This window comes from Arxiozyma heterogenica (genome assembly GCF_036370985.1).
Source record: "Arxiozyma heterogenica strain weizmannii chromosome Unknown scaffold_5, whole genome shotgun sequence".
Taxonomy (NCBI): domain Eukaryota; kingdom Fungi; phylum Ascomycota; class Saccharomycetes; order Saccharomycetales; family Saccharomycetaceae; genus Arxiozyma; species Arxiozyma heterogenica.
The window spans coordinates 1,197,515-1,222,341 of record NW_027042658.1 but is presented as its reverse complement, the minus strand read 5'-3'; the positions used below and the strand labels follow the sequence as shown (position 1 = coordinate 1,222,341).

At 29.0% G+C, this 24,827-nt stretch overlaps 8 protein-coding genes across 8 annotated transcripts; 5 read left to right on the top strand and 3 right to left on the bottom strand.

Moving 5' to 3' along the window:
- Window positions 1-787: 787 nt before the first annotated feature.
- BOI1 (Boi1p) lies at window positions 788-3,730 on the top strand (the record flags this gene model as incomplete). The annotated part of the gene is made up of 1 exon (XM_064860839.1): window positions 788-3,730. The coding sequence occupies one exon, from the start codon at window positions 788-790 to the stop codon at window positions 3,728-3,730; it is 2,943 nt and encodes a 980-aa protein (XP_064717856.1).
- Window positions 3,731-3,988: 258 nt separating this feature from the next.
- On the bottom strand, window positions 3,989-6,259 carry CDC27 (anaphase promoting complex subunit CDC27; the record flags this gene model as incomplete). Its single annotated transcript, XM_064860838.1, has 1 exon — window positions 3,989-6,259. The coding sequence occupies one exon, from the start codon at window positions 6,257-6,259 to the stop codon at window positions 3,989-3,991; it is 2,271 nt and encodes a 756-aa protein (XP_064717855.1).
- A 1,102-nt stretch (window positions 6,260-7,361) lies between these two features.
- Window positions 7,362-10,745, top strand: SWI4 (SBF complex DNA-binding subunit SWI4; the record flags this gene model as incomplete). Its single annotated transcript, XM_064860837.1, has 1 exon — window positions 7,362-10,745. One exon carries the CDS (start codon window positions 7,362-7,364, stop codon window positions 10,743-10,745), a length of 3,384 nt encoding a protein of 1,127 aa, XP_064717854.1.
- Window positions 10,746-11,117: 372 nt separating this feature from the next.
- Window positions 11,118-12,506, top strand: ALG3 (dolichyl-P-Man:Man(5)GlcNAc(2)-PP-dolichol alpha-1,3-mannosyltransferase; the record flags this gene model as incomplete). Its single annotated transcript, XM_064860836.1, has 1 exon — window positions 11,118-12,506. One exon carries the CDS (start codon window positions 11,118-11,120, stop codon window positions 12,504-12,506), a length of 1,389 nt encoding a protein of 462 aa, XP_064717853.1.
- A 2,012-nt stretch (window positions 12,507-14,518) lies between these two features.
- On the top strand, window positions 14,519-15,904 carry PWA37_004344 (uncharacterized protein; the record flags this gene model as incomplete). The annotated part of the gene is made up of 1 exon (XM_064860835.1): window positions 14,519-15,904. The coding sequence occupies one exon, from the start codon at window positions 14,519-14,521 to the stop codon at window positions 15,902-15,904; it is 1,386 nt and encodes a 461-aa protein (XP_064717852.1).
- Window positions 15,905-16,578: 674 nt separating this feature from the next.
- Window positions 16,579-18,183, bottom strand: PET112 (glutamyl-tRNA(Gln) amidotransferase subunit PET112; the record flags this gene model as incomplete). The annotated part of the gene is made up of 1 exon (XM_064860834.1): window positions 16,579-18,183. The coding sequence occupies one exon, from the start codon at window positions 18,181-18,183 to the stop codon at window positions 16,579-16,581; it is 1,605 nt and encodes a 534-aa protein (XP_064717851.1).
- Window positions 18,184-18,751: 568 nt separating this feature from the next.
- NUP170 (Nup170p) lies at window positions 18,752-23,242 on the top strand (the record flags this gene model as incomplete). Its single annotated transcript, XM_064860833.1, has 1 exon — window positions 18,752-23,242. One exon carries the CDS (start codon window positions 18,752-18,754, stop codon window positions 23,240-23,242), a length of 4,491 nt encoding a protein of 1,496 aa, XP_064717850.1.
- A 931-nt stretch (window positions 23,243-24,173) lies between these two features.
- On the bottom strand, window positions 24,174-24,530 carry ATG8 (ubiquitin-like protein ATG8; the record flags this gene model as incomplete). The annotated part of the gene is made up of 1 exon (XM_064860832.1): window positions 24,174-24,530. The coding sequence occupies one exon, from the start codon at window positions 24,528-24,530 to the stop codon at window positions 24,174-24,176; it is 357 nt and encodes a 118-aa protein (XP_064717849.1).
- Window positions 24,531-24,827: the final 297 nt, after the last annotated feature.

The following is a 24,827-nucleotide window of genomic DNA, read 5'->3' as shown; positions in this document are numbered from 1 at the left end:
TTTTGTTTTTATTTTCGAGTGGTTTCCTTGCATGATTTGTGTTTTTGTGTTTGTTAATCTCTATTTAATAAATATTTTATGCATCTAAACGTTCTGAAATTATCGGGGGAAAAAAGAAGAAGAAAAATGAAAAAAAAAATAAAACAAAATGAAAAACAAGAAATGCCCTAATAGGTAATACTTTCGTTATTAATGAAAACAATTCAAGCCCTACTTTTATTTTTTCAAATGGTAGAAAGGGAGTAGAAAAAAGATTGCCGAAATAGGAAAACATCCCAAAAGATCTGTATTTTATTTTGTTTTGTTTTGGATTGCCTTCTTTCCTTAATTTTCAAATACGAAAATTTGGAAAACAAAAAAAAATATCTAAACAAAGTAAACAAAAAAAAATATCTAAACAAAGTAAACAAAAAAATATCTAAACAAAGTAAACAAAAAAAAAAAAAAACAAATATACAAATATACAAATAAAAAAGCTTGTGATTTGAAAAGTTGAACATCTAATCACAGTATAGTAAAAGTGGTGATACCTGAAAGTAATAAACTAACGAATACAAGCTATTTTAATTTGTAAAGATAATATCCCATTATAATAATTATATTCATATCATTTATATCATTCGCTAATTCAAATATTCCATAGATCAAATATTGTCATTATTCTCCATTCTCCTTTCTTTCCTTTAGTTTCTGTTGTATCTCTGTTAATAACTACACATTTTCTACATTTTATTTAGTTTTTTTTTCTTTTTTCTCTTCTCCTACCTAAAAGAAAAATACATAACGAATGTCCACCACAAACTATGAAACATTCGATCAAAATATCTCTAATATAAGTAAATTACCTAAAAAAAATTTCCCCATGAGGGTTGTTGTGAATACATATAGCAGACAGATGGATGATGAACTAGATCTAGTGCCAGGTGACAAAATTCATGTTATTACTGATGATGAAGAATATAACGACGGCTGGTATTTTGGTAAAAATTTAAATACAGGCAAAATGGGCCTATTCCCTAAAAATTTCACACAAGTGGTAGATAATAAAGATTCAATAATGAATAAAAAATCTCATAGAAGAAACAGTAGTTTAATTAACTCAACAACAACAACAACAGCAATAAATCAAAATAATTTAAAAACGCATAATAATGACTCTTTTATTTTCGAAGAAAATACTAAGAACAACAACAATAAATCTATAAATAATAATTATAACCAAAACTTGAAATCAGAAATGGTAGTCAATACTACAATGAATGACATTGATCAAGCGTTACGTGCGTTGAAAAATGATTCTATGGATATTCTTGGTGATCTATCTTCGATAAATACTTCACATTCAGGAACGATCGGATCATTAACCAATACGTCGTTTCCAAATGAAAATACCTTCAAATTTCCCTTCAATCTTAAGCAAACAAAAGGTCTAAGTTCCCTTCCTATTTCCAGTTTGGCTGATCCTTATAATCATATTACTGATTCCACTTTTTCTCAAAAAGATTATACATTTGATATCCGTAATTTAAAACAGTGGTCCCCCAATGAAATAGCAAATTATTTTATAAAAAAAGGTATAGATATTAAAACTGCTTCATTGTTTGAAAAACATAAAATTAATGGATCAATTCTTTTAGAATTGGAATTATTACATTTAAAGGAGCTTGATATTAATTCTTTTGGTACCAGATTTACGATTTTTAAAATAATTGAAGATTTGAAGGAACAACTTAAAAAAGATTTTAATCATAATATTCTCAATACAAATAGTTTTAAATCACAGTTGTCAACTTCTACCATAAACAATAACGATACTAATATTCATGATAATGATAGCTTACTTCCAGCAGCATCAATACCATCTGTTGATAATAATAACAACAATAATAATAATCATAATAATATGAATCCAAGGGAGAAGTTACCAAATAATCATCGAGTTAACTCAGTTGCATCCCATAGCAGAAAACCCAGTGGTATATCGGTAAATAATCAAACTTTAAAACTTACTTCTGAAAAATTAGCAGGTTTGGCCATATCATCAAATGAACATCTTTTTGATTCTCCTGGTGCGGCTCCTAAACCACCTTCATATCCAAGTCCGGTACAACCACGGTTATCTCCCACAGTAAACAAAAATGTTAACATGAGTCCATCTATCAATAAGTATTCATCGCCAAGAGAAAAATATGAAAATAAAAACAGACCACCAACAAAATTAGAGAATAACTATATAAGAACTAATCCGGAGTACAAATTTGGGTCTCTACAACGACCCTCAGATTTAAATAATATTTCAGAAAACGAATCGTTAACAACATCTTTAAATGCTCATAAAATAAAGTCTTCAACTAAAAATGTCGTTAGATCGACTTTTAATATTCCAACAACTAATTTTCCTGTTTCCTCTTCGACAACACCGTTGCCTACAAGTACAACAGAAACAAATATTACTTCTAGATATTCCAAAGTTTATATTCATAGTAATCAGACTACATCCATGGAGCACCGCATCCCATCATATCATAAAAAGTCAATTAGTGGTGGTTCTTTTATTGATTTATTTAGTAGAATATCATCAATGTCTCCTAGCAGAACAGATTTATTAGAGGATAATGAAAGCACTATGGTACCAGATAGACCAAATTCAGTGATATATGGTCACTCAAGATCATCTTCTGGAGTACCATATCATATGAGAAAATCCTCTCAAGGGTTATTAGACATCAAAAAGCATAGAAGAGCTTCTTCTGTATTAAGTTTTTTTTCTCCAACTAAAGTTGATACAGATCAAGAAGTCAATTTTCATGGTCATGGAACTATTTCTCATTCTAGAAAGCCTTCAGTGATAAATAGTCCTTTGAAACAAGAAATAAAAGAAAACGTGGAATCTAGTTTAAATAAAACACCTAAGACGAAATCATATAGACACTCTATGTTTGTTGGTAATTCAGCAACAATATCGACTTTGGCAACAATAACTCCAAAAAAACAAGAATTAACTAGTCCGAAGAATATTTCTAGCAGCGCAGGGAAGAGACCGAAAAGCGAACTATCAACATCTCATAAGGCTAAGCAAATATTACGGTTTAGTAGTAGTGATAAAAAGAAAACATCTGCTTTTGTGGAGGGCATTCGCAATGTCACTGTGGAAGAAGCCATCAAAGATGCATCATGTTATGGATGGATGTATAAGAAAAGCAGTGGAACTATGGGTACTTGGAAGAAAAGGTTTTTCACCTTACATGGAACTAGGTTATCTTATTTTGGATCTTTGAATGATACAAAGGAACGTGGGCTAATTGATATCACAGGCCATCGTGTTGTACCTATAAAGGATGATGATAGATTAATTGCATTTTATGCTACAAGTACAAGAAGTGGGAAATATATTTTTAAACTATTACCCCCACAACCTGGTTCCAAAAAAGGATTAACTTTTACTCAACTAAGAGTTCATTACTTTTCGGTGGAATCAAAAGAAGATATTAGAAGTTGGCTTTCTGCGTTAATTAAGGCCAGTATTGACATTGACGACACAGTTCCCGTTATTAGTACATATGCAATGCCTACTGTATCATTGAATGAAGCAAAACAAATGTTGAAGGAGGCCAAGGAAGAAATGACCTTGAGAATTCAAGAGAACGCTGCCAATGAATATGATGAAGGAAAGCATATTTGGGAAGAAAAACGTGAATCTTTGGGACGTCTTTCTTCAAATGTATTATAATATAAATGCTATATGTATAAAATAATATATTACTATTTAATTCTTAATATTACATGATCACTTCACTTCTAGTAATAACTATACTAAAGTCTGTTAATGCCTATATTTATTTTTAGCTGACATTTATAGTTTGAAGCAGTGATTCTTTGATACTCTATTGTTCTTCTTTTGTTTAAAGAAAAAAAGAAAATAAAGATGTGATTAAACATAGTTTCAAAACGATAGTATCAAACTTAGTTTCCAGTGTGATTTTTGTATTTATTCTTGATAATGACATTTTTCTAATGCATCTGCTATCACATGATTTCCCATTGGATCTAAATTTAAGGCTATGGTATATTGCTTTATTGCATCGTTCTTCCTTCCCATAGTCTGATAAATTTGTCCCAACATGAAATGAACAGTTGCTTCATTTGGAGTCATTTTTTCTAATATTTCAAATTGTTCTAATGCTAAATTAAATCTTCCCATGTTAAATAAAAGTTGTGCTCTTCTATATTTGGGTAATGTTGAATCTGATTGTAACTTGCATGCTAATTCATAATAATCCAATGCCTTTTCTGCATAGCCCAGTTTTTCTAAAGCATGACCACAACAACATATAAGAATCACATTAATTGGATTTATTAATCTTGCTTTTTCAAAATGTAGTAATGCTTCCTCATATTTGCCAAGTCTAAATGCGCAATCACCAAGTCCATAGTAGGCATTATAATGTTGAGAATCAATCGCCACTGCCTTTCTATAAAACTCTCTTGCCGTGTCATATGATTCATTTGCTGTGTACTCATGACCTTGTAGTGTATAAGCATACGAAAATTTTGGGTTTAGTTCTATTGCTTTAGAAAAGGCTTTAATTGATTCATCATGATTCTTTATTAATGAATAATAGTTTCCGGCAACACACCAAGTTTCAGGTCTAGTGGGAAAAGATTCTAATAACTCATTACATAATGTATAAAGCTCATGATTTTCGCGAAGATGCCATAATAGAGTAGAATATATTTCCAAATCTTTAACCCTTGTAGTCTGAAGTGACCTCAGTCTTTGAAAATACTTTAAAGACATGTTATAATTAGAGATCTCATAATGAAGTTTTCCTAGTTGTGCTAAACACCATGGCATATAATTGACAATATATGATGGTACTTCATCATAAATGATTCTTATAACGTTGTGACAGTTAAAAGAAGAACTTAATTCCAATATTTTAACAAATAAATAAAAGAGTCTATGAAAAGAAAGTGTAGAAGACAATAATAAAGAATCCTTATTTTGCTTTTTTATTTTGTCAGAATTATAATATATTAATTCTTCATCACCACCAAATTCAGTGGTATTATTACCGTTGTTACCGTTATTGTCATTAATAAAAGTTACTGAATTTTTGATATTTCTTTTTCTTTTTGTGGAATTTCCCATTCCATTATCTCTTGGACTTAAATTACTGGGGGTAGCAAATTTCATTCGCTGTTCTAAGGTAATCTGTTTTGAAGGAGTGGTCTTCAGTCCTTTTACTTTATTATTTATCTTAGCTAAAGAACTCACTGTTGGTTTACTTATGGTAGGTGAAGTTGATTGAAGTTTGTGATCTGAGTTTGTAATAATGTTATTATAAGTTTCCATTTCTTTATGAATATTCATTGCTGTACCCGTCCTGTGAGTTGTATAATGATTTAAATGGAACTGTATCGGCATGCTATGATCATTACTACCTAAGTCAGCATATATATCTTTGTTATTATCATTATCATTATCATTATTGTTATTGTTATTGCTATTACTATTACTATTACTATTACTATTACTATTACTTTTATTAATATTATTCATAAAAGGTTCTTCATTATATCGATCTTTGAAAAACAATAATTCTAAATCCAAAGATATTCTCTTATTAAACAAGGATGGATAGATCTCCCAGAAATATGGGTCTAATTTCAAAGATTCAATTTGGTGTTGTATACTAGTCTTACTTTCTGATATTCTATCAAATAACGCACCAATCAAACCGTGAATTGTAGCCTTATCCCCCATGAATATAAAATTATCTCCTAAATCATTAGGCTGTTCTGACAAATGCCGATTCAGCCACGAACCAGCGTCTCTTTCATGCTTATTCAATTTCAGAGCACACCTTGCATAAATGTATGCAATAGATATATGGTACTCTTTAAACTGTCGAGCTATATTGAATGCTGTTAAGTATTCGTTATTTAAGTATAAAGATAAGGAATATAAATAAATTGCATCTAGTCTATTCATGTGGGTAATTTCTAAACCGTTAGCAATAGTGAAGTATAATTCAGATAGAAATAATGCAGTCTCGAAGTTTAATTTTTGTAAAGCATTTTCAATATTTTTTTTTAATTCAGTCATAAGTACTAAAGAAGGAGAATTTCCATTATAATACTCTTTCCCCTTGAAATTAATTTTAGACAAGTCTTTATATCGGGAATCATTAATATTTATTCTCATATCTTGAATATAGTTTGGATCAGCAGGATATACGTTAGAACCGAACATCATTTACTCTGATAAGCAAAGAAAGGGGAGTGAGAAACAGAAGGGACTATTTTAAAGAAGAAGAATTTTAAAATACTAAAATATATATCCAATGTCTTTGCACACTAGAGATCTTAATATTTTTTAAATGTATGTATTGTTATTTTGGATGTCTTTGTTGTTATCGGTATTATGGATAGTGTTAGTGCTAGCTGTTGCTCTGCCAAAGTTATGTATTCGTATGTTTGATATTAATGATTTTGTGATTCAAATTCTTTTTGTTTACTATATGATCATATTTTTATTGCTTTTATTCTTTCACTTTTTTGGTTTTTCACAAAATGCAATTTAAAGATAGAGAAATTGATGATTTTGCCTAAATAGGCAATTCATGGAAACACAGAATTATATCAAAGCACATATTAAGAGAGGAACCAAGAAGAATTATATACTAAATATACAAAAAATGAAAGATTACAGAAAAACATGCCATTAGACTTGATCTTATTGATTTTGAAGCCAATTCAAGTCATAAATAGGGAAGTCATAAAAAAAAAAAAAGAAAAATATTGACGAATTGCTCTTCGTGAATTTTGAACATTTCACCGCCACCAACGTTCGAACCCTCATTTAAATTGAGACGCGTAAAGTAGATTTTCCCCAAAAAAAAAAAACGTAAAACGATAAAAGAAAAAGGGAAACGCGTAAAAAATAAGAAAAAAAATTAAAAAAAAAAAGATCCGGATATAATCGAAAGTAACAATTGCAATGGTAATTTAAAGAAAATTTCAATCGAAAGCTTTAGTGTGTGACAATGCAAGAAAAAAAAATTTGTCAATTACTTAACTTAATTAGGAAAATGCTGGACCTTATCGATCTCTCACACACCTGGAGTTTCATTCTGACTTATAACTACTGAGCTGAATGTAGACAACAAAATAACCATAAACTTTGAAATTAAAAAAAAAAAAACAATAAAATAGAATAGAATAAAATAACATAACATAAATATTTTCAATTTGTTTATACTGCGAAGTTGGTCTTACACTCTGTATTCATTCAATTATATATAACCTTTTAAATATATATATTTATATTTATATTTATATTTATATATATTAATAATATGAAATGGAAAGACGGCAATAATCTGCCAAATCACAAAAAGGATAACAGTATGCCAATTCCTGGTCAAACAGAAAATGCTAGTGTTGCTGAAAATGATATTGGCCATTTTAGCTCTAATGTTGTCAATGACACCATAAACCAGGCAGAAACAATGTATATGATGGATGAAAATAAACTGCATGTTACTATTGAGCCTCTAATGACAACAACCACAACCAATAAGCAGAATAACACCAATAATCCTAGTGGCAGTGGCAATGGCAATGGTAACGATAATGATCATACTATACCTACTACTATTCCTGATACTTCAAAAGAGGATAAAGATAAAAAACCCACACAAAATCTAGCTATGGCAGTAGATCTTCCTAAAATTACGACTACTGCCTATCGAAATAATATGGTTAATGAAAATTCTGTTGGTAACACTTATATCGCACCTCTTCAGCCTGTAAAACTAAGAAATAATGATACTAGTAAGCAAAATAACGCCCCTATAATAGAAATAGCCACATACTCAGATGTCGATGTTTATGAGTGTTATTTACGAGGTTCTGAGTCACAACTGGTGATGAGAAGAGTTAAAGATGATTGGGTTAATATTACACAAATCCTTAAAATGGCAAATTTTTCAAAAGCTAAAAGAAGTAGAATTTTAGAGAGAGAGGTTGTTTTAATGAAACATGAAAAGGTGCAAGGTGGGTACGGTCGTTTTCAGGGAACTTGGATTAGCTTAGATGATTCTAAGTCATTAGTACAGAAATATGGAATTCAAAATAATGTGGTTCTTGCAATAATAAATTTTAAATTGAATAAGGATAACCCACCGAAAAAGAGATTGAAGAATAGTATCTTAAGAAGAAGCTCGCCTGGGGGAAGAATCACCTCCCCTTCGAGTTATAAAAGAACACCAAAAAAGAATAAGCAGAATGGTTATTCAAAGATAGTACATCACACAAATTCATTCAATGGTCAGCAAAACTTAAAGACAGGTAATTCTTCAACACAAATTAATCCCAGTCCGTTACATAATCTGGCATTTCAAACACCTCGTCATTTACAATTAAATAGCCAACACTCTAATGACACTTTTGAAGTTGAAACAGGCACGAAACCTGTTTTGGGATCTCATGAGCCAAGCAGTAACTCCACAATATCGGGGTTAAGTTCTGATGGTACTCCAATACCTCAAAGTTATGCAAGTTCCTCTCAAAAACCATTACAGTTTTATCCAATACCTACCAATATTAACCGGAATGCTACTACCAGTAACAATAGTATGATAAATGTCAATAATTTTGGTAATTCCAGTAGATATACAAAGGAAGACTACATCGGTAGGAATCAATATATATCGATGGCTGATCCAGCAAATACGTTACCAATGCATAGTACATTAAATAATATGAATGTTAATCCGAAACATAGTAAAAAACATCAAGATAAAAATGGAAACATTAACTTACTAATGGATCAACAAACGGGTGACCAAATTATAAATAATCTTAAAGTGGAACAACCTTATCCAGCAGACCACCAGTCTGAACATAATATTAGTATTAATGATCAAAATAGTTTGATGAATATTCAGGAACAACAAGTATATCCATCTCAATATTATTTACAAAATACAACCAATAGTAATGATATAAATGCAACACCAGTACAAAATCCTCTATCTGATAGCACAAATCATATAAGAAAGATGAAATATCGTGATTTAATTTTACATAGTTTAACCATTGAAGTTAAAGATGATGGAATATGTGAATTACCTCAAGAGATTTATTACCCACCTCCAAACTTTAATGCTAATTTTGAACTTGATGCTCAAAGACACACAGCAGTGCACTGGGCTGCAGCAATGGCTAACATTCAACTTTTGAAAGTGTTATTAGCATTGAATGCCAATCCTTTGTGTTGTAATGATAAAGGTTTCAATGCTATATCAAAATCAGTTTTTTATAATAATAACTTCAAATGTGGAACATTTAGACAATTGATATCAATATTAAATATGTGTTTAGTGACACCAGATAATAATGGGAGAACACCATTACATTATTTGGTAGAATTGAGTATTAATACCACCAAGGATCCAAATATTATTACTGCATACATTGATCAAATATTAGAAGAATTAGGGAAAAGGTGTCCTAAGGAAGTTCAAAGAATACTGAATCACCAAGATAACATGGGAAACACAATTTTACATTTGTGTGCTCTAAATTCAAATTTATCTCTTTTTAACAAGTTTTATTCTTGTGGCTGTTCTGCAGATCTTCTTAATGGTGAAGGGAGAACACCACTTGAAATAATGGCAACTATTAATTCTGCAGGTACACTATTACAAACTGAGTCTGATAAAGAAATAAAGCATATTTCATCTACATATGACTCATTGGAACCAGAAGTATTAATAAATAAGTCAGCAGGTAGTATTTTGTCTAACAACAACTATGAAGGTGATCTTCAATCTTCCTTTGTTCCATCTACCATATTAAAAAACGCCGATAAACCGAACTCTCAAAAATTGATGAGTAAAAGACAATATTTGTCATTCCAAAACAATGATGACTCTTACACTAAAGCTAATAACACGACATTAACCCTAACTAAAGAGGATGTGTCAATGTTAGATGATATGATCACATCTTCTGTAGTTAAAGGCAATAAACATTCCCTTGCACAATCAATTTTACAATCTCCTATCGTCCAATCAAGACTACAAAGTAATGATGAAAATATCAAATTTTTGTCTAAATTTCTACGTTCGCCATCTCCCGATAAGAAAGTAGGAACAAACAGAAGATTATCTATTAATAAGAAAATAGTATCAAATGTTGGTAGCAGAATTAGTAATCTTTCAAAGAAGCTTGTTAACACTATTGATAATGAAATTAGTAATCTTCATAATCAAATTTCAAATACATCAAGCCAGATTAAAGTAATATATAAAAATATCAAAAATTACCAAAAGCATTATAGATATTACTGTTCCTTACTAGGCGTAAAAGATGTAAAAAATATGAGAGACCAAATAAAACTTTACAGAGGTGCAATTACACAAAACAAAAGGAGATATATACGATCTTTAGAGAAGTGCCAGGCGTTAAATTTAGCCAATTTTGTTCAGAAAGAAGAAACAGCATCTCGCGATAAAATTATCGAGTCTAATCAAGATAATAATTTGAGAGATGCTGTCACTTTAACTGTATTACAATTTAAAAAGCATTTGTGGTTAAAAAAATTAAGCGAGGATATTATCAGTACAAAATCATTAATAAAGATAAACAAATATAAACAACTTATTGGTATGAACTTTGATAATATAGATTCCAAACTAGATGAGATTGAAGCTGATCTGAAAGCTTCTAACTAAAAATTCTAATAAAAAAGGATAATGAATTGAAAAGATAAACTTAACAAATATTTATATGTATAGAAATTAATTGTATTAATATAAAGATAATGTGATGTAATTATTTTGTAATGACAATTTAATCCTGTTTTCTCGACTATCTACATATTTGAATTATTTTGTTTTTTTTTTTTTAATTCTTATGAGTTCATTTCTTGGTTGTAGCAAGAAAAAATTTGTTTTAAATGAAAATTGTACTGAAAATTATATGAAAAAGTAACAAAAGACATTGTCTAATGGAGAGATGCATAGCTTTGGAACGTTGTCTTCTATTATTATTATATAGATAGTCCAATATTATAGTGGTGAACTCAACTAATTAATATTTCCGTGATGGTATCTGCTAGTGGAAAGATAACTAGTCCAGAAAGTGTTGTCAAAGAAGAAAAGATAAAAAATCCAAATGGAAAGCTAGAATTTGTTAGACCAAAACTAGATTTGATTCAGGATATTAAAGATGGGATAAATTATATTTTATTTAACCCTAATGCAACATTACTCGTTGCACCATTATTATTGTTTTTTGAATCAGCAGCATTAAAGATAATTGTCAACAATGTACCTTATACTGAAATTGACTATCAGACTTATATGCAACAAATTGATATGATTCAATATCAGCATAATTTTAATTACAGTGAAATAAGAGGGGATACTGGTCCATTAGTATATCCAGCTGGACATGTAGCTATATATAAATTAATGTACAAGATCACTAATGGTACATCCCTCATTAACAATGGACAAGTTTGCTTTAGATTTTTATATTTAATGACAATGGTAGTTCAGTTTATTTGTTATGATATATTACAGTTACCACCATGGTGTATTATATTTGCATGTTTATCTAAAAGATTACATTCAATATATGTTTTGAGATTATTTAATGATTGTTTTACCACTTTTTTTATGGTATTAACTGTAACTCTTCTATTGTCTGTAAATAAATTAAATAGTGTAAGGAAGAAAAGTAGGCATACTATTATAATGTTGGCTAGTCTAGCTTATTCAATTGCTGTTAGTATTAAAATGAATGCATTATTATATTTGCCTGGTGTAATAGTTAGTATTTTTATTTTAACTGGTAATAGTATTCTCTTTACTCTACTAAATGGTGTTATTATGGTTGTCTGGCAAATACTTGTCGCATTTCCTTTCCTAAAGACATATCCTTGGGAATATTTCTATGGGGCCTTTGATTTCAGAAGACAATTTATGTATAAATGGAGTGTTAATTGGCAATTTATGGATGAAGAAACATTTAATAATGTTATTTTTCAAAAAAGTTTATTAGTGAGCCAGTTCATGTTAGTATTAACGGTTATTTTGATGGAATATCCATCTTTTTTTCAGGATGTTTTTAAGTCAATATTTTTAAAAAAGAGAGAGAAAATAATGAGAAGAGATAATATTTCTGGTGTTGCATTTTTATTAATAATGTCAAATTTTGTTGGTATTTTATTCTCCAGATCCTTACATTATCAATTTTTAAGTTGGTATCATTGGACTATTCCTATATTAATTTTCTGGTCAAGGTTATCAATTTATATTGCTCCTATTTGGTATTTATTACATGAGTATTGTTGGAATTCATATCCACCAAATGCTAGAGCTAGTTTGATTTTGTTTATTTGTAATTGCGCCATGATTGGTTTCATATTTTTAAAGAAAAAACCACAGAATATGCAAGCTAAATCGGTACAAGAAAAGAAAGAAAAATAAAGTAATAATCTATTCACATTTCTTTTTTTTTAGTTATTGCAAAATATGACCGATTGTAAGACAGACAACAAACGACTAAGCTTCAATTAGTTTATTCCTTATAAAATAGTTCATTATTAATTTATTATAAAATTATCAATTGTAAATTTTGAATTATTATTATACTTTCTTATATATGAGTATATTTTTCACTTCTTGTCTTTATACGTATGTGGTGACATTGTAAGGAACCTAACTGGAAATCCAGTAGATACGCAAGTTCGAGGGTAACCCCCGAGTGTTTGGGTGGAGGATTGATACAGCCATGTGCGCAGTGGCTCGTATAAAGTATTGAATCTGATTGAGGGATTTCCAGGGAGTGATAGTTATATCAGATCTTATCAAGAGGCCTTTGATTATTGAGAGATATGCCAGGGGTAATCGTCTTATTTAAATACATCTTAGTAATGATATTGAGAGGCAACTCTTGATATCATACAACAAGAACAACAAGAGGAAGAAGAAGTAATACAACATCAGGGTTATTAATTAGTAATATAGAGAGTTTACATAAGAGTGTTTATACTTTTACTAATTGATATGATTCATTCATTTACATACAATAACTCTTACAGACATATTTTTTTAATTAAATAATAAATATTTTACTATTAAAGTAACGAAAAATAAATATAATCTCACCAAAACAATAAATGTTTTTAGATAATGAACAAGAGTTTCAATTGCAATCTAAAACCCTCTGTTGGGAATGAGCGCCTTTATTCATTGGATATATAGTAAACATTCTCAATATTATATTAAACAGATTTAGTATACAAAATTATAATAAAGTTCTTCACTTTCTTTCTCTATATACAACATAGAAATAATAATATAGAAAGATTGTAAATAAGATAAAAATAATGTATGATGAAATCCTTGGCTTTATATATGTTAACATTCAGCCATTTTCCTCTACGAACAGTAAGATATTTAATAAATAAACTCAACAACTTTTGGTGACCTCTCAACAATTATTACTCAACAATTTATCGTTTAGTGTCTGCTAAAATCTTATTGTTCTATCTATTTTATCATAGAACATTCTATTTCAACACCCTCTCTACGGATTTAGATTATATTTATTAAAATTGCTAAAATCGAACGTTCTAGAATAAAGAAATAGACTAATTAGATTTTAGTAAATATTAATTGATAACAAAATGTGGAGAATGTATTGTTTGCTTATCAGTAGATGCAAACAAACCTTATCAACAATTTAAAGTCATACGTGTAAACGAAATGTATCAAATATAAAAATATATAAAGCTGACACTTTTTTTTCATATCATGCTTCTTCCCTTGTTCACCTTTTATTAATCATCCTTATATATTATGTATGAATAAAAAAACCGAAGAACTTAATCATAAATTTATACACTATATATATTAATATAACATTGAGAATATATATTATTTATCCAATAACTAAAGGCGCCAATTTTCATCAATTTCTCCATTATTTGTGTATAATGATCATTAAGAATAAGTTAATAAATTAATCATCCGTATGATATATTAGGAGTTATATCCAAAAGTTACAATTCATGAACTAGAACATGTAATTTGTAGTTTATTAATCTGTCTTTTTATGCTTTTTTTTATCCACATAATGTTCTAGGAGTTTGAAATAAAATATGATGAGATGAAGTGAGATTAACGTCTCGAGGTTTTAATTTTAAACTTTTTTTTTTGCGTAGAGTTTTTTTTCTTTTTTTTTTGTTATTTTTTGATCTCAAAATTTCAGTTGGGAAGGATTTGAATCAAGTAAGAAAAAAATATAAAAGAAATAGACAGTTTAACTATTGCATTCTTTTATATTTAAATTTAGTTGGCGGATTCCTTCAAAATTTAATTAATTTGTTTTCGAAAATGCCAATACATATTGTGGCTAACTTATTATAAAGAAAGTGAATAAAATCATTGTGAAGAGAGGCCATAGTCGGCACACTACTACAAAAAAAACTTTGAGAATGGATACGTATATCACTAGTAATGTTCCATTTGCTGCACAGATAGAAGATATTCGAAAGTATATATTGGATTTCGAAAAATTAAAAAAAAATAATAAGCACATTATCAATGGTTGTGGCTATTCACCTAGTCATAATTTAAAGTCGATGCATAATTCCCCTAGCTGTAATAACCAGAAACAATCACATTTAAACCAATATAAAAATTGTTATCAAAATTTTAACTATTCTAGTAGGAATCCAAGGTATAAAGGAAATAATTTTTTGAATTCTAATAAAGGTAGTTATTCAAGCACAAATGATAATGTTTATTATCCTTTAAATTCAAAGTCACGAAAAAATCTTCCTTATTATAATTTAGGAAGTAGTAAGAATATAGATAATAACACTACTAATAACAGGCACTTAAAAAGTGAAATGGTTCCAAACAATATACGACATCAGAATTTAAATATTCCAAATCAGCATAATAATATATATTCTACATATTGTAGTGGTATTTCCGATATGAAGATGAGTCAATCTATAAATCATCTTGATAATTTCCAACAAATATCTAACTGGAATAAAGACCAAATCTCCTTTGATTCTAAAAAAGCATTACTGGTTAAATCTTTATATGATACATATTCTCATAATGGTATTACCAATAAATTTGATCCTTATCAGGCAATGAATTCAGGTCATGATATGCAGATTGACTATAATAATAAAATCCAACTTTCTCTTTCAGCAAACAGTTCATTATATTTAAATGGTCCCCAACAATTATCTCCTATCTTTCCAACTGAGAATTTTAATGATAAAGTCGATATTTTGATGACAAATTCAAACTTACCAAATACAAATACTTTCCAATATGATATTGATTCTTCGAAGAAAGATATATTTAATTCGTCGCTAAATAAAAATTTGATTGAAAAGGCATATTTGAGCCACAACTTTACAAGTTCCCCATCACCAATATCAAGTAATGAGACAAAATTTAATAATAATATTTCGCCAGTTTCTTCGAATTATATAATACCAACTGACAACAATAGGACATATATGGATAATTCGTCGCAATCTATTGGCTATATTATGCCGTATTCTTCGAATTTATTCACAAATTCATCTATTAGTCAATATTATAATAGTGCCAATAATATTATAGATCAAAAAATATCTTTATTACAGCATGATACACATAGGTATAAAAATGGGGAGAATGATATTGTATCTGGCACATCTTTTGGTTGGAGTTTCACGGATATTAAAAAACAAACTGGTATTGAGGGAAGCAATACGGTTCCTTTTGTAAATGGGACTAATAAAAATATATCTTTACCTAACTTAAATAAATCATTTAAAATTTGGAACGATGATATGAAAGTGTGGAGTTGAAATTGATTTCTGCATATTTTTATGTTTATTTTGTGGCAGTTCTTGATAAAATTAGGGCAATTCATCGTCTTTTAGCATAAATGTACTGGGTATTATTAATTATTTATTTTTTTATTCAAATAGTATTAATTTTTTTAACACTATATGTTTCTGTTAAATTTAAAATAGAGATGGTCATCAATAACTCTTTGAGGAGTTTTACTAGATTACTTGTTAGTGTGTTTTATGTTTCGTGCTTTTTTGAGATTGCTTCAGATATATTATAAATTATATGTAATACCATAGTATATTAAGGTTAAACGAATTTGTATTTTTGAGCTTTGTAAAGAGTATGGGAGTATGGGAGTATGGTGTATTACTGTAGCTAAACAATTAATTTCAAATATGCTTTGCTATTCGTATTATCAGCTTTAATATCACTTTATATTAGATGTACACAAAGCTTAATAATTATATGATGTTGATATTTCTATCAAATGATATTGAATCATCCAAAAGGAATTGTATCTAAAAATTTGTTAAAAATAGAAAAACAGATAAACCTTTCCTCAAAAAGAGATGTGCATATAGAAACATTATCTCACCATCAAAGATTACTTTAGGTAAAATGTAACTTTGACATATTATTATATTTGCATATATGCATGTATAATTATAAGTATTTACATGTCTAATTATTTGATCATTAATATGTTTTTAAATATACGTTGATATTCTGTTGGTTTCACTCTTCCTCTAGTCTGTCTCATGGCTATACCGACTAAATAATTTAATGAATTTTTTTTCTTTCCAGATTTGATATTCTCTATTAGTTTAGGGTTATTGATATTATCAATAATACTTTGACATTGTTTTAATAATTCTTCTCCATCTACGGATGATTTTATTTCGATATTGAGTTTTTGAATCAGATATTGAAGATCAATATTTCCTTTAAACTGTTTCGTTTGAATATTTTCTAATATATAAAATAATAATCTCTTACCACCTGTATTAGAAACTTTCCCGTTTTGTAACAATTTGATGAATTCAATAAACTTAGTTGGTGGAAATAATTCTTGAATATTTTTCAAAGGTAACTCTAATTTATTCAAATCACCTAATAATTCATTAATAACCCAATTAGCTATAATTTTACAATCCCTTTCAAACGACGGAGGTATTACTTCTCTAAATAAATTAAAACTATCTAAATAATATTTCTTGACTTCTTCATTTGTATAATATTCATTTTTCCCATTCTGAATACATAACAACTTAGCATTCTTGAGACTTAAATTATATGGTTCATTTAGAAAAATTCTAATTTCGTCATCTGTACTGATTGGTAAAGATTTCTTTATATCTTTAATAATAGAATAATCTAATCTAATACATCCTAATTCTGGATCTGGCATATATCTATAATCAATCGTTGTTTCTTTACTCCTTAATTTGATAGTTTCATAACCGTTCCATCCCCTAGTTTCTTCATAACGCAATAACTCAGCTGCTTTTCCTTGTTTTATAATATTAATCTGTCTATCATATTCGTATTTAATTGCATTTGAAATAGATGATGTGTTTGATAAATTTTTCAGTTCTACTCTTGGATAATCACCAACTGATACATTCACATCAACTCTGATTGCACCAGTCTCCAAATTTCCTGTTGATACATTAATTCTTCTCACTAAATTTTGATATTTTTTCAAAAAGGCTATAACTTGTGGCACACTATCAAAATTTGGTTCTGTAACAAGTTCAATAAGTGGGACATTAGATCTATTCAAATCTATCATTGTCTTCTTCTCATAGTTGTCGTAGTGAGACATACCTGTATCCTGTTCTAACTGTAATTGAATAATATTAATTTTTTTTGTTGGAGTATCGAGGTTGTCAATATCTGAGTGAAGGTTGAGATAACCATTAGATGCAATGGGTGAATAATGCTGTGTCAATTGATAACCTTGCGGTTGGTCTCCATAGAAATAATGTTTTCTATCAAAGTGAGAGTTTAAATTTACATCGCAATTCAAAGAAATTGCCAATTTCAATGCTTTCAAAACACATTCATAGTTTAGGATAGGTCGTGTCCCAGGTAATGCAGCATCAAAGTAACTAACGTGATGGTTTGGACTAGATATTGATCCGAATGGATCATTTTTTGCTAGAGAAAATAATTTTTTTTCTGTATTTAACTGAGTATGGATTTCCAATCCACATTTTAATTGATATTCATTAGCAATTGAAGTCATAAATCTTCTTCGTAGTTGACAGTAGTTTTTTAACCTAAACATATTTATTTCTATTGATATTATTCAACTACTAGATTATTATAATAGCAGATTAATAGAAAAAAAATAGTATGTTCCTTTTAATTTGAAAATAGCTAAAGCAATATATATCAGTAACTACATATACAATACACAGTTCCATTGGCTTATCTTGTATTATTTTATAGAGAGACTTTAAGGTCTTCTCCCCTTGTTTAAACCTATCTTTAATTATAATTTGAATAAACGTTTAGATCAGATCTTCGTTCTAAGTGATCTATGCTTAATTTTAAAATAAACAGAAAAAAAATTAAAAAAATTTAAAATGTAAAAGAAGATTGGGAAAGTTCTAAAAGCACATTCCTATAAATGCCATCTATAAGCTTTTTGAAGTGCATATTGCCCTAGATTAGTTCTTTTTAAGAAATCCCTTTGCATGTTTTTTCTTCTATATAGGTACTTTTTCATTACAAGTACTACAATATTTTCAAAATTGTATTGGAATCGGTCAAATAGAGTTTTGAGGTGTTCAAAGTGATAAGTTAGTTTTATTATTGTTATTGTGTTTATTCAACGTTAAGCTAATCTTACCATGTTCTTCACACCATCAAAAACTAATAGTGGCAATGTCAATCCTACTTCTTCATTGTTAAATAATAATAATAACACAACGCAAACTTTTGGAAACACTCCCCTATCATCCAACAACATTAATGCTAACAACAATAAAGATAATAATGATAACTATAACAATAACGTCAATTTCACCGGTGGTTACAACAGGTTTAACAATGATGCCAAAAACACTTTGAATATAGATAATTTTTACGGACCAATATCAACATTTAGTAATTTTCATAACACTAACGGGTTAACCACTTCAGATTCACTAGCTTCTAGTTTATCTAATACAAATGAACATTTAAAAGTGACTGGATTAGGCACCACAGACCCTTTGAATTTATCTGTTCAATATATAGATCATTTATATCGTCGCGATGAAAACACTCCAATATTAGATGATAGGTCATATTATAATAACGGTGTCAAGTACAATTTTACTAAAGTAGTTGGTGGATTAGGTGCATTTACACCCTTTGAAAGACAAAAAATCATAAATATCCCCGAAGAATTGTTACAGGAAGCGTCCAATGCTTCTATAAAAAGCAATATTGGTATTTTCCCTGAAATAGATAGGTGTTGGATTACAATTGATAATAAATTGGTGTTTTGGAACATTAATGATCCATTTGATTTTAAATCTATAGAAGATATAAAGCATACAATTTTGAATGTAGCTTTAGTTACACCAAAACCTAACACTTTTGTAGACGATATTCAGCAACTGTTATTGATCTCCACCCCGTTTGATATTTATATATTAGCTGTTTCATATAACCGTAACCTTAATGAATTGAATATTTTCAATACTGGAATGAATATCTCTATAAATGGATTAGGGTCTGTTGATATTGTTGGTCATGAATCATCAGGAAGAATATTTTTTGTTAGTACATCAAGTGGGTTAAATATCTGGGAACTACAGTATACTGGGTCTGATGATTGGTTTAATAGTAAATGTAATAAAGTGTGTCTAACTCAGTCTGCGTGGACAAGTTTATTACCTTCGAATGTCATGTCATTGATTCCTGGAGGTAATATGATACAATCTTTGTTTGAAGAAAATTCTCAAGAGACTCTTATTCAAATTACGATTGATCAGTCTAGAGGAATCATTTATACACTTTCATCTAAATCAGTGATTAGAGCTTATCTGATTGTAAACAAGGGGTTGGAGGGTCCTTCCACAGTTGAGCCTTCATATATTAGTAGAATTATGGGGACTACTATGGCTAGAGGTGCAGCTATCTTAGGGAAGAAATATCTGAGAATATCTAAGATTATACCAATATCATTAAATGAAAATAATAATATTTTTTATGTGGCTATCACTATAGGTGGGGTTCGTTTATATTTTAATGGTTCTGTGACTCGTTCAAATATTGAAGCAATTAGATTGGAATCCATTAAATTTCCACCAAGTTCTGTGACGCCAGATATTCTACAACATGAATTACAACAACAGAAGCTAGAACAACAAAAGAGAAATATTCCATTCTATTCAAGCTTATCTCTCTCTGAATCTATCATGTTAAAGACACAAAAAAAATCAGCCGTCCTTTTAGAAACCACTAGGGCAAGTACTATTATTTCTCCAGGTATTTTCTTTTCCACAGTTACTAAATCACATCAATCTAAGCCTTCTTCTATACAACTCGCATCTACAGCAGATAATGTTGATAACACTCTTAATAATAAGGAAGGATTAAAACATCAACAGTCTCACACGAATCCTTCACCAGAGATTTTTGAACATCGCTTGTTTGTTAGTGTCCCAGACTATGGTATTTTGAAACATCATGGGGAATATGTAGAAAATGCTACTTTCTTAGAGACGACTTCAGTTGTCAGGGCAATTGTACCATTAACATCAACCTTTCATGCTACAAATAAACCATCAGGATATGCAAACGAATTTGCTACTCAATACACCACAGAAAATTTACGTGTTGCTGTTTTAACTAATAGTACCATTGAAATTTATAAATACAGGACACCAGATGAGGTCTTCGAAACACTAATTGATAATCCATTACCATTTGCATTGAATTATGGTTTATCAGAAGCGTGTTCCAGTGCTTTATTCGTTACCTGCAAATTCAATAAACCGGATTTAATAAGGTCAGGTGCTCTGACATTTTTAACCCTGGGTATTCCAGGTGTGATTGATATCAAACCTAGATATGATCGGTATGCTACTTCAGCCATGTCCACATTACTTGGTAAATCGTCATTTGCTACTACTACTTCCTCCTTTGCATCAACCCAAAATAAAGACATGTTATTATATGGTGGTAAAGCTAATTTTAATTTAGATGATGTTATTCTTTCTCCAAGATTTTACGGTATTGCTCTTTTGATTACAAGATTATTAAGAGAGATATGGGAAAAGTCGATCTTTACAGTAGCTGATGGAGTTAAAATAGATATAGCTCACACGATATTAAAGTCAGCCTTTCATTCTAAAGAAAATAATGTAATAACTGGTATATCAGTATCCAGAGGTGATATTGAATACTATTTATCTTCTATTATTATTCTTACTGAATTTTTTGAGAAATATGGTGATTCTTTAACAAGAATTTCCACACCATTAATGACTGATAATTCCAACACTAATAAAGCTGAAGAAGTTTCTAATCAAGCGGAAAATATTGCTATTAATGCCTTAATTAGACTAACATCATCAATAAAAGAAGCCTTATCTTTCTTGAATGTCCTTTATGAAGAAAGTGAAATTGATGGTTTTGATCAACAATATTTAGCATTTAAAAATATTTTCGGTTTTTTGAAAAGTGACGTTCAAAATACTCTTTCCAAGTTAAAATTTAAGGATTTATTTGCTCCTAATGATATCACCAAATTTTCAGTAAGAGAAATTTTGTTGTCTATTATTAACAGAAATATCAATAGGGGTGCATCTATTGAATATACTGCTACAACATTACAAGAACGTTGTGGTTCTTTCTGTTCGACTAATGATATTTTGAGTTTTAGAGCACTAGAACATTTAAGAAAGGCTAAAGAAGTTGGGACTAGGGACTTTGATGCATTGAGTCACCATTTAGATAGTGCTATGAAATTATTTGAGGTAATTGCTAATGATTTGTCTGTTAATAAATTAAAGGAAGCTGTTAACATTATGTTAGAATTAAATTATTACCCTAAAACTATTGAATTTTTGTTAAGTATTTCTGGTGTTGTAGACAAAGGTAATTTAGCATATCAATATGTCTCTAATGGTTCTTTACCAAATGATGAAAGAAAGAAATTTTATGATAAACGTGTGATAATATATGACTTGGTGTTTGAAACTTTAATCAAAGTAGACAATTTAGCAGCTAGTAACAATCAACTCAACAAAAATCCATCCTTGGTTTCGGTTGATATAAATAGTATTAAGGATGAAAGCTATATGATTGCATTATCGTTTGATGATGAATTATTCCATTATCATATGTACGATTGGCTAGTATCCGAAAATAATGAGGAGAAATTATTAGCGTTAGATACCAAATATATTTTACCATATTTAAATGAAAAGGCAAAAGATTCTTTGAAAATATCTACATTATTATGGATTTATCATTCCAGAAAACACCAATTCTATAAAGCTGCAGAAATCTTATATGCATTATCCATATCAGATTTTGAGATTAAATTGCATGAAAGAATTGAATTCTTAGCTCGTGCTAATGGATTCTGTAATAGTGATTGTCCACCTAGTGAAAAGCAAGATATGGTTCGTTTATCTGGCATAATTAAGGAATTATTTGATGTTACTAGTGTTCAAGATGATACTTTAGCCTTAGTACTAACTGACACTAGAATTGATGAAGACACAAAAAAAGATTTGGTTAAACAACTGGATGGAAATATTTTATCAGTAAGTGATTTGTTTAATGATTATGCTGTTCCGTTGGGTTATCATGAAGTAGCTTTGAATATATTTAAAATATCCGATTTTAGAGATCAAGAAGAAATCATGGCTAAATGGGAAGAATTATTTGAGTCACTAAAAAGAGAAGTCAAATTTGATGGCAAGATGGAAGACTCTATTAATTTTATCAATCTTTTATCCAATGTTGTCATTAAGGTTGGCAGGAAAATTCATATTTCAGAATTTGCATTTCCTGTATCAGAATTATTTCCTAGAATATGTGATTTGTTTGATCAAAACTTACCAAAGGAGCATATTAAAGCTGGATCAATAATATCAATATTTATTTCATCACAAGTATCTTACAATAAATTATACTATATACTTAAAGATTTAATTGAAACAAGAAATTCTTCAAACGAGTTATTTAAACAAGAGATGGTATATTTGATTAAAGAATGGTATCAAAATGATAGAAAATTAAGAGATTCCGTGTCTTCTGATGCAATCTCAAATTTAACTGAATACAGTATTGAGAATGATCCAATTGAAAGATACTACAGAAAAATATCATCAAACTAATATGATAATAATTATTTTTAATTCAAAAACAAATATGAATGGGGTAGAAGTAACAATAAGATGGAAGGCGTATTATGTTATTACATCTAAAAATAAATTGTGTTCTTGATATGTAGAGAATAGAATGGATGTATTGTAGTAAATAAATATACACTATAGATTCTGTTTGTTTTATTTTATTTTATTTAAAAGCAATATATATATGAATGCATTTGTGATCTTCTACTCGAATAATTAAATATCTTGTATGTTTAAATAGATAAAGGAATAATTATACATTGTTTTAATAAAAAAAAACTTGATATATATTGATTGAATATGTAGATATATGTGTTGTATATATGTAGAAAGAAAAATATGTAGAGAGAAGAAAGCTAGTTAAATAAAAGGATAAGGAGAGATAGATTAATAGTATCACCATTATAAGCTAGAAAGAAAACAGAGGTATATTTCGTAATCAATTAGGTCTATTTTTGACTTTGTTAGACTATGATGAGTTACTACTGCTCTTTATTAATAAATCTCAACATCATACGACTTCCTAAAGAATTAGAAAAAAAGAGTATCACTATATTTAATTATCAAGAGTATTGTGACTTTTGATGAGCTTTATTGTCCATTGTGATTAGTATCATTATTGTTTCCTTGTATTTTTGTATTATTTTATTGAAAAACATGATTGTATAGATCAAAAAACTAAAAAAAATTAGAATCCAATAAAAGGATGAAACAACTTGTACTAGGTGTAGTAATAGGCTTTACTGTGTATATGTGATACTAGCATTGTAAAAAATCATAATATGCATGATATATTATAACGCAATGAAGGAAGAAGATAAGAGAGGGAAAGGGAAAAGAAAATTAAAAAGAAGAGTAAGTATAATGATGTTGTAGTAAAGGAATTAATATTTCAATATGTTTTGTAAATTTTTTATTTATACCCAAAAGTATTTTCTCCTGAATAAGTTACATATAGAAACCCATCAGAATCCTTATACTCTTGATAGATGGCAGACATTAAAGCTGCGGTAGGTGGCAAAGTGTCATTAACAAAAATAAATATAGCTTTTTCTGGTGGTAGCATAATTCTTTTTCTTATGACATAAACAAATTGCCCAACAGTTAAGTCTGCTGGTACTAAATATTTCCTTTTGTCAATTTCAGGTATATCAGATTTCTCTGCACGTTCACAGATAACTGGGATTCTATTCTTAAACTTATCTGATATTCTCTCTGATTCAGCTTTTCTTTTTTCAAAGGGAAATTCTGATTTGAAGGATGATTTCATTGTTAGGTTAAAATTAATAGTTGGACTTTCTTATACGGGCTACCAATGAATATAATATTTTTTATTATTATGATGAGACACGTATATATATATATATATATATATATATATATATATATATATGTGTGTGTGTGTGTGTGTGTAAGTGTATATGCGATATAAATTAATCTATTTTAATTTTATTAACAAACCCTTATTTCTATCTTAAGATTTAATTCACCGTATAAGTGGTTGCACCTTCCTTTTATAAACTAGTGTACTGTATATACATACGTACGGCTGTAAGAAATAAGACGT